Source organism: Microtus ochrogaster, linkage group LG9, assembly GCF_000317375.1.
Source record: "Microtus ochrogaster isolate Prairie Vole_2 linkage group LG9, MicOch1.0, whole genome shotgun sequence".
NCBI classification, from domain to species: domain Eukaryota; kingdom Metazoa; phylum Chordata; class Mammalia; order Rodentia; family Cricetidae; genus Microtus; species Microtus ochrogaster.
The window spans coordinates 3,632,916-3,643,004 of record NC_022034.1 but is presented as its reverse complement, the minus strand read 5'-3'; the positions used below and the strand labels follow the sequence as shown (position 1 = coordinate 3,643,004).

Genomic DNA, 10,089 nt, shown 5'->3' with positions numbered 1-10,089 from the left:
CCCGCCCCCTCCCCTCCTCCGCCCCGCGTCAGCTGGGGGTCCCCAGCCCGCGGCGCCTTCCCCTTCCCCACCTGGGTCCCCAGCTCCTCCCCTCCAAGAGGAGCCTCCACCACGTGGTGTCCTCCTACCCCCGCCGCCCGGTCCCCAGCCCCTCCCCTCAGGCGGGGGTCCGCGTACCAGGGGGGCTCTTCCCTCCTCCACCAGGGTCCACGCTCCCTCCTATAAAGGCAGCATGGGTCTCCCCACTCGGCTTCCCCATCTCCGCAGCCAGGAGGGTCAGCCCCGCCCCCTCCCCCGTTGGGAGCCTCTCTCGGGCAGTGTCCTTTCCCCACCCTATATCCTTCCCACCCCTCCACCCCACCTCTCCACCTCTCTGCACGTCCCAGGGTCCCCAAGCGCCCCTGGCTCCTTTGTTTTACATCTGCCTCGGCTGCGACCTTGGTACGGTGGCCGTCGTGGCCTCTGGAAAAGTCAGAGTGGCTCTCTAGCTGACCCACACAGCCAAGACCATGGGATGAGACTGGCAGGGCCGTAAGCACCTGAAGGACACAGGACTGGGAGGGCCTGGAAATGGAAGCCCTGGTTTTTGGATAGGATTTCTAATTTAGCTCTTGGACTTCGCCATGACATCTGAAAGTCGGACTCTGCCATTGAAAGGAGCACGGGAGGCCAAGTCCAGAGGACAAAGGAGGGGCAGAGATCCCCAACCCCTCCACTCCCCACCTGCCTCCAAAACAGTACAGGACCAGATGAATACCTGCAAGGTGGTGGTGATCTAGCAGGAGTTCCCTTTCATCCCCAGGACGGTTCACAGCACTCCAGAATCTGCCAGACCTCATGGGTGGCTCCTAGCTCCTGATAACACCGACACCTTTCTCCCCACCTGAATTATGTACAGTGTGTCCAGACGAAAGATGAAGTCCACACATCCAGACTCGGCCTGCACTTACAGAGTGAAGGGCGTGCTGTAGATCAGGATGTCTGCCTACAGATCAGCAGCTTCAAGCTGAAGCAACAACACACAAGCACACTGAACTTAAGGTCAGCTTAGGTAGGAGAGGGCTTACTTGCAACTAAAAACACGATTTTAATGTTATAAAACTTGAAAGACAGACAAATACAGGTAGATGTAACATGGAGACTGGATTTGTCTGTTGTGATTAAAAACTCTGACAAAGCAATCATGGGAGAACGCGTTTCTCTGGCTCAGCTCAGCAGGCACATCACACCCAAGCTGGTGCAGAGAGTGGTCCAGGATCCTACCCCAGGGTATGGTGCTGCCCACAGTGACGCTGTCTTCCCACCGCAATCCATCAAGCTTGTCTCCCCCAAAGCATATCCAGAGACTAGCCTATCCTAGTTAAAGTCCAATCTAGACGATTCTAGAGTCTCAAGACAATTGAGATAAAGTACCATATGTTTCAAATGGGAAAGGGATAACAATCTGGAAACAGGAAGTGCGTTCAGGTTGAGAACAGGGCAAATGAAACAGGAGTTAGGAGACAATATGACCTATAGAGAAGACACGGATTTAGAATTAAGAATTAAGACTTTGGTTAAGATCTCAGCACTGTTATTAACTGTGTGATTGGAGGAAAATTTAATCCCTCTGGCCCTATCTGAAAGTGAATAATGATGGTGCCCAACTGCCTGCATCCATGAACTCAGCCCCCAGACAGTGGCAGTACAGCAGAAACCTTATGAGGCCAGTAAAATATGTAACTATATATAATATGTAACTATAGGTTAGAAAAAGGCCCAATCTAGAGGCACCTGACTTTTGGCAATAAGATGAAGGGAGGGGGGGACTTTCAAGTACTGGGAGCATTGAGAAGCATTTCAGAAAGAGTGGTCAGTTTAGCAGTTGGGGAATAATCAGCTATCTTGAATTTTTGATGAAATTCTGGTAGAGTGGTGGTTTCCGAGACCAGGTTGAAGTGAATGAAAGAAAGTTATAGGAAGACTAGGAATTGGAGGGAAAAAAGACAACCCAGAGAAATTCTGTTAAAGAAGTTAAGCACAAAACCGGAGTTGCATGAGAGGTGCAGGTCCTGAGTGGGACATTCTCACTTGGCTTCACAGGATGTCTCCTTCCTACTCTCTGGCATGCTATCCTTTCTTAAGCTTACTGTGGACGGACCTTTCCCTCTGTTCTCAGCTGCTGATCTTAAGGCAATACAAGGCTTCTGAGGAGAAACTGGGTTTGCCCCACACTGTCTCCTGTGATGGAAATTGTTTTGGGCCCTATCCTTTACCTTCTTAACAGGTGCCCCCCAGCTGCACTTCCTTCTCCATCGTCATGACGTTCCCCCTTCCTAAGGTACGTTTCTCACACAAATGTGCGTGTGTGCCTCTGTCCCCAAAACCGAAATCTAAGTATGGATTTGACTAAGAATTCCCTAAAGTCAGTTTCTGTTGATTGGCAGGAGGAGGAATTTATTATATAGGAGAGCACTGATCCTTAAACATCTTTCCTCTAAGCTTAGGGATGCCTTTCAAAACCACAAATACAAAACATTAAAATACCACCCAAGATGCATCTGTCCTAAGTTTTCCAAAGTGTATCTTCCACTTACATTATCTCAGACTTCAGCTTAGCTCAGAATGGTGTATAAGAAAGGGCTCTTTATTTAGGGGTAGACTCACAGATCACAGTCCTCTGCGCAAGCGGGGAACAAAAACCAAATCCCCCAGCTGAGAGAGAGAGAGACCATGCAAGCTTTACTTCTATTTACATTTACAGTACAAGAGGCCACACACAAGTGGGCTGGGATCTTAGAGGCTATTGGCTAAAGGAGTTCCCACACATGCTAATAGGAAATATAGCTGGCTGCACGAGGCTTACACACTGTACATGTCATTTATTTTGGAAACTTAGTCCTGAGCTATTCGCAGTAGAGAGCAAATACCAAAACCAACGCCACATAAGACTCTGTTTCATGCTGAGCTTGGACCCAGCTGTCCCACGCCACATCCCAGATCCATCTGCTGGCAATCTGTGAGAGAAAAATTTAAAGACTCAGCATGTGTTAAGTATCTTTTAAATTACATAATCTGATTTTTAAAGTGTGTCAGTATCTCAGAAAATCATATTTAAGAAATAATTTGTTAGGCTGGGTGGGGTAATTCAAATGGCAACAACCTGCCGGGTGTGCTCAAAGCTCTCAGTTCCATCCTAGCATATGAGGAAAATCGAGAGGCTAGAGCAATGGCTCCACAGAGAAGAGCATATATTGTGTTTCCAGAAGAGCCGAGTTCAGGTCCCAGCACCCACACCAGATGGCTTACAACTGTAGCCCCACCTCCACAGGAATCTGTCACCTTTGGCCTCTTCACGGGCCTTCAGTCTTGAGCACACACCCCATCCCCCAAACACACACTAGATGATTAAAAAGTAAATATTATTTAAGGACATGTCCCATTCTCCCTTCCGTGGAGAGACTCGGGAGTGGGACTGCTTGGCTCCCTTCCTTGTTGGAGGCTGGGAGTTGCCTTACAGGGAGCCTAGGCAGGGTCAGAAGGCTCTATAGTAGCTCTGCCTATAGCCCTAGGCTACTGTTCCAGACCCAGCTTCTTACCACATTTAGAAACCTACAACCAAAAGCTTCGAGTCTTGTCTGGCAGCAACGGTGCTGATTGTATAAATGGGCCATGACTACCTTGTGATGCCTGCAAGGACAAGCTTTACTGTCTGTGATGGATCCAAATGGCCACACATTCTTCAAGACAGGAACCTGGGGGCAGGAGCTGAGCAGAGGCCATGGAGAAGCTGTTTACCAGCTTGTTCAGCCTGTTTTTTTACAGCAACCAGGACCACTGGTCCAGGGCTGGAGTCTCCCACATCAATCACTAATTGAGAAAATGCCCTGCAGGACTGCCTACAGCCCAGTCTTATGGAGGCAGTTTTTCAACGGGGGTTCCTTCCTCTCAGATGATTCTAGCTAGCTTGTGTTAAGTTGACAAAACTAGAAAACACAATTGACTCAATAGGACACACAAGCATATCATTAAGCCATATCCTTGTTCATCCCTGATCATACATCAATAACATCACAATGTATAATATTCTTCATTACTTAACATGCCTAAATGAAACTTGCTGGCAAATTAATATTTATTTTGATGTTTTCAAGACAAGGTTTCTCTGTGTAGCCTTGAATGTCTGGCCTTGAACTCAGAGATCCACTGCCTGTGTCTCCTGATGCTGGGATTAAAGGTGTGTATCACTACCCCTAGCTTACTGGTTAATTAATTTAAATGACATTTAAATTATCAAAATTGCTATGACCAAGAAGCAGGCTACATAATCTAGTAAATTATTGATAGCAAAATTGTATTTCTAGGCTAGTATTTTTTAAATAATTTGCAATGAAAAAAAGTTTGCTTTTTTTTTTTTTTAACAAACTGACCTTTGTATTCAAGAGGTCCTTTATGATCTCTACACCCCCTGGGAACACCTCAAATCTCAAATGAATGAATGTTAGGTCACTGGGGCACTTACATTTATTGCTTGACCAGTCTTTTGAATAAATAATACTTTTATAATGAATTTATAACGGTGGTACCCAAATTCTTTGACTGCTGCCAATACTCGATCTGCCAAGTCAAGTGACAAATGAGAGAAGGCTTTATCATCATATTTGACATCTTTAAGACTTTCCTTTAAAAAAATTAAGAAAAAAGTTTCAATTTTTAAACAAAATGTTTTTACAAAAGTAGAAAACATGTATCTAAATAATCATACAACTGTTTTAAGATACATAATAGTCCTGAAAATTACCATATAATATACTTACCAATTTATTTTTAGTAACAATTTTGAAAAAATGCTTTCAAAATTATGTTCAGTTGTAAAAAGGCAGGTTTGGTGGCACAAGCCTTTAATTCTAGCACTCAGGCCAAGGCAAATGGCTCCCTATAGTTGTAGGCCAGCCTGACTAGACAGTAAGTTCCCGGCCAAATACAACTACAACAGTGAGACTCGGTCTCAAAACCATGGGTTCAGTTCCCTTCATCACCAACTCTCGGGCTCTGAGTTCCTGCTTATGAGGCTGCTCTGTGAGCTACAATAACCCAGTTTCCATTCTTCACTAGGGAGACAAAAGAATTTCAGAAAGTTTCTGGAAATTCGTAGTAAAGGAAGGAAACCTCGTGTGGCTGTGATTACACGTTGGCTTTATGTCACTGTGTCCTCTGGGTCTCCTACTCCATATGGCATCAACAACTTATTGTATTTACTAATTAACACATCTAAGAAAGAGACGTGGCTCACAGACCATGACGCAGGAGCCTTTCTTTAAAACATAAACCAGATTTACTTTAAATGTCTGACTGCTCTGCCTGCATACATGTCTGTGTATCGCGTGTGTTCTGGGGCCACAGGAAGGTAGGGGAGGGGATGGGACCTGTGAGATTGGAGTTTTAAATGGTTGTGAGGCGCCATGTGGATCCACTTTTATCCCAGGAGCCATTCTTACAAACAGAGCAAAGCTGAACTGAGGAGAGAGCTGAGCACAAACAACCCCTTTGATTAACCAGCTTTCTGGGAGCGCACCGGACTGTGCACTAAGTTCTGGTGATAACACATGGGCTACTATCAATCAACTGCATAGGAACAAAACGTCAAGTAAATGTCCTCCTTGATTCCTGCACCCTGCTAGCTCTACCCTCTTTCCTCTCGGCTCCCTCCCAACCTCTCCTAGTGGCTCCCCGATAGGTTTCTTCCGTGTATATAGCTGGTCTAAGGCCTGCATTTTATCTTGCATCTATCTTCCCAATACTCCATATCATCTGCTTTCTTCTACCTCAAATTCAAGGTCAGTCTTCTCTCAAAGTAAACCCAACACATTGCATGTCTGTCTAGGAGACTCTTTGACTCCATGTTCTGACTCTAACTCTGGCCTCAGGAGCCGTTTTCTCAACTTTGTTTAATTTCATTTACGTGGTAGAATCAAGTGAGAGACCAGAAATATACACTCACATCACACATACTATTAGTGTTGATTATAATTCTTTCCCCCAAATTTCAATCACTGTGAAATACGTAGTTAGCACTGGAGGGATGGAAGGCCGTAGAGAGGTTCAGATTATACATCCTTAAATGTGTTGCTCTCTCGTGTAATTTTGACCCGAGACAGGGAAGAGGAACAGACACACCACTTCTTCAACTAGCCCGACTTTCCTAGGCACATGTCTGGGATCCCTGCCTCAGCTCAAACACCTTTAATCAGGCTTCCAAACTTTTCTAACCTGTATCCCAACTAGTATACAAGAGCTTGGCTCTGCCTTTCCACACCTTTATCTTCCTCACGAAGTCTTCCATGTACAGGTACAAGTTACTGAAGTTTGCTTTTCTCTAGATTTGCCTTATAGTATTTTGATTCTTAGGTGAGGTGGAAACTTAAAGGGAGAGACATGTTCTCCTGTAGACGAGGGGACTGCAGCTGCTGGAAACCAAATGTTGACCCTCAGCATGCAGATGCAAGCTGAGCTCCTGGTCGTACAGGTTGAGAATGGGACCCATGAATTAAGCAGTGGAGTGCGAACTCAAGTCCATTTCACAGTGAACGTCAGGTTCTCCAAACCCATGCTGAGTCAGTTATGGAACTGGCATGAGTAGAATAGACATTCTTAGCAGCTGCAGAAAAGTCAGTGCTTTTATTGAAGAAAACCTTCAGTGGAAACATTTAGAATTACCTCTACCTTACTCAAAAATAGTATGGTATCATGAAGGGGATGTATAAAGCATCACCACTGTGACTGTTAGCACGTCCTCTTTCCATCTGTTTGGCTGTTCTGTAAGTTTGGCCAGGCAGCATCTACAGCTGCAGCTGCTGTATGGTACATGGTCTCAGTGCAACACATCTTTTGGTACCATCTATGTAGTTACTGACATGGAAAAAAAGCCTTTTTCTTCATACCTACCCATAAGAGCTATTAGAAGCAGTTTGCTTTTAGTTAGCAAAGCCAGACTAAATCCTACCTGAAGTCTACCAACTGTTCAGCCCTGTAAACAGAGGCAGAGTTTTCCTGTCTCAACAGCCCAGTCCCAAATAAAACATACAGAGGCTTATATATAAAACTATAAATGCTCTACCAATAGCTCAGGTTTATTACTAACTAGCTCTTACATTTAAACTAACCATTAATCTATATATTGCCATGTGGCTTGTGGCTTTACCTGTCCTCTAGCATCTTCCTTCTTGAGCGACTTGCTGGTGTCTCCCTCAAGTCCGCCCTTCATCCCTGTCCTCAGTTTGATTTTCCCACCTAACTTTATCCTGCCTTGCTATAGGCCAATATGTTTTATTATTTACTAATGAAAGTAATACATAGTCACAGCATACAGAAGAATTATCCCACACACAGCACAGTCCCATGTCAGAATTTAGTTTACAGAGAACTTGGTTGTCTTTCCCTTCAGGTTCAGACTGAATTCAACACTCAGAATTGTAGGACCATTTTGCCTCTATATTTGTACAGGGAGTCACTGTAGGGAACACACACACCTTCCTCAATAGATATCACATGACTTATTTTGACCTAGCATGGCCTCAATAGTCTCATAGACAAGTGTCTACCACTGAGCTATATCCTTGGGCCCTGATTACCTTTAAGATCTGCTGGATTTTAGTTTCTACTGAATGTGCTTGGAATTTCTTCAATGGCTCCATTCTATATGAATTAGCAAACTTTAGTTTTGCCAGGGCACTCTTCCATTCTTTGCCTATATCAGCAATTGAATCATCAAGCGGAGGTTCCACATACTGAACGTCATGAAAGGATTCTCTCAGTCTTTCTCTTAAGATCTGTGCATACTGGAAGAGGAAGGGAGAAAGATTACATTTCAGACTTTAAGAATCTGCATACACTGGAGGCTGAGCTAACAAACCTGAAATCTTCTAGGCAGACTTCAATGTAGTCACTAAATCTTAAGACTATTAACTTCCAACTATTAACAGTTTCTATCATCAATTTGAGACTAAATAACCACCTGAGAGATAGGCTTTTGGCTTGCCTAAGGAGGATTATTATTATTATTATTTTTGATTTTTGAGACAGGGTTTCTCCGTAGCTTTTTTTGGTTCCTGTCCTGGAACTAGCTCTTGTAGACCAGGCTGGCCTCGAACTCAGAGATCTGCCTGCCTCTGCCTCCCGCGATTATTTTGATTTGATTAAAGATAATGAGAAGACCTATCCTGACCTGTATAGAAAGGAGACAGTGCATGGAGCACAAGTAATCACTGCTCTCTGCCTCCAAAGTGTGGATTCAATGTGATCAAAACCCCTGCTGCCGTGACTTCTCTGTCTTGGTGGACTGGACCCTGGCACCATGAGGCCAAAACAAACTCTTCTTTATTAAGCTACTTTTGTAAGGGTATTTATCACAACAACAGGAAAAGTAACTATGACATACACAAATATAAAATATGCAAGCTTGTGTGCTTATATCTAGAATACCTAAAAAATATCCAAAAGGACAAGAAACAAGAGTAGCCCCAGAGAGTGCCTGAGGGATAAAGATATAACAACTTTCCATGTCTCCTTACAACCTGCAATTATGGAAATATTATCTATACATTTTAAATAAATAACAGATTTAAGTAATACACTATAAATCTTAACTTGAAAAGATAACAAAGGCATATATATTATATATGACATGAAATGTATCGGTCCATGATCTTTATAACACGATGCCATCTGAAGTATCTAATTTGTGTTAATAAAATAACTAGAGCCCTACCGACATGCCCACCCTGTGACTGTGGTGCAGTGCATGCGACCCAGGCTGTCTATGGACACTGTGGGAACAATGCTGAACATCTGTAGATGACAAAGCCACGCAGCAGTTTCAAAGCACTGGACAACACTGCAGCAGCTCCTGGATCACCTGCTTGGCCTTAGAGTGGCGAGCTCCATTGTCTAATAACCGGGAATTTCTTTCTGTACCTACTTGCTTGGTTAGAACTTCTAGTTTTATGTTGACCACAAGTGATGAACACGAGATGAATGGACAAAGCCTTTGTCCTGCTGGAGGACAAAGTTTTAGTCTCCTACCACTGAATATAATGTTGGCTATGGGATTTTAACACATGGATTTTTTTTTTTTTTTTGGTTTTTCGAGACAGGGTTTCTCTGTGGCTTTGGAGCCTGTCCTGGAACTACCTCTTGTAGACCAGGCTGGTCTCGAACTCACAGAGATCCACCTGCCTCTGTCTCCCGAGTGCTGGGATTAAAGGCGTGCGCCACCATCGCCCGGCTAACACACATGGGTTTTTAATATTCTGATAATTCCAGTAGTTTTTTTCATCACGAAAGGGTAAATTTTGACAAAAATGATTTTTCTTAATCAATGGATATGATCACATAACTTACTACTTCGTTGTATTACTACATCGGTAGACTTTTATATAATGACCTATCTTTGCATCCAGGAAAACTTGGTCACAGTGTATAACTCTTTGAAGATTGATACTAGTGCTTTTTGCAAAGTGTTTGGTTTTTTTTTTCTTTTGCAATAATATTCACAGGGCTATTAGTTTTCTTTTTTGGTTTAGTTACCCTTATTTGCCAGCAGGTGGTGGTGTATGCTCTGGTATACATACAGAAAGGACACACAAAAACTCAAATGTACAAATCTGTGTACACATATTTGTGTACTATTCTAGCTTCATAGAAGTTCATTGAGGTGTACAGACTTTGGATCTGGTTAATTTCAGTGCATAACTTTTTTTATTTGCAAGTTTTTATAATAAAGTTTATTGAAAGCTAAAAAAAATTCTATGGTTGGAGATCCTGCATACCTAGGGCCTCATGCACGACAGAGAGATGCTCCACACAAGGCAGATCCAGCACTGCCATTTTTTGAAGGTGTATTACTGAAATCTCCCACTATAACGTTAGGCTGGTGTATGTCTCCTTTAACCCTATACACGGTCCTCTCACATACTCGGATGCTGCACCATCCGATGTATATTTGCGAGAATTGGTCTGTCTTCCCAGACAACTGGCCCCATCCTCGCTATGCAACGCCTCACTTCATAGCTGATGACTTCACTTGCTTTGCTTTTGCTTTGCTACTCCTAC

At 43.6% G+C, this 10,089-nt stretch overlaps 1 protein-coding gene across 1 annotated transcript in view; it reads right to left on the bottom strand.

The window, feature by feature from the left end:
* Positions 1–2,847: 2,847 nt before the first annotated feature.
* The window catches only part of Tcte3 (t-complex-associated-testis-expressed 3), a 16,133-nt gene continuing 8,891 nt past the window's right edge, over positions 2,848–10,089 (bottom strand). The window contains exons 2-4 of the mRNA XM_005363340.2: positions 7,611–7,817; positions 4,502–4,660; positions 2,848–2,996 (exon numbers count right to left, since the gene is read on the bottom strand). Of these exons, the coding sequence (XP_005363397.1) occupies positions 2,886–2,996; positions 4,502–4,660; positions 7,611–7,817 (477 nt within the window). The 3' untranslated portion in view covers positions 2,848–2,885. The remainder of the gene's footprint in view (positions 2,997–4,501; positions 4,661–7,610; positions 7,818–10,089) is intronic.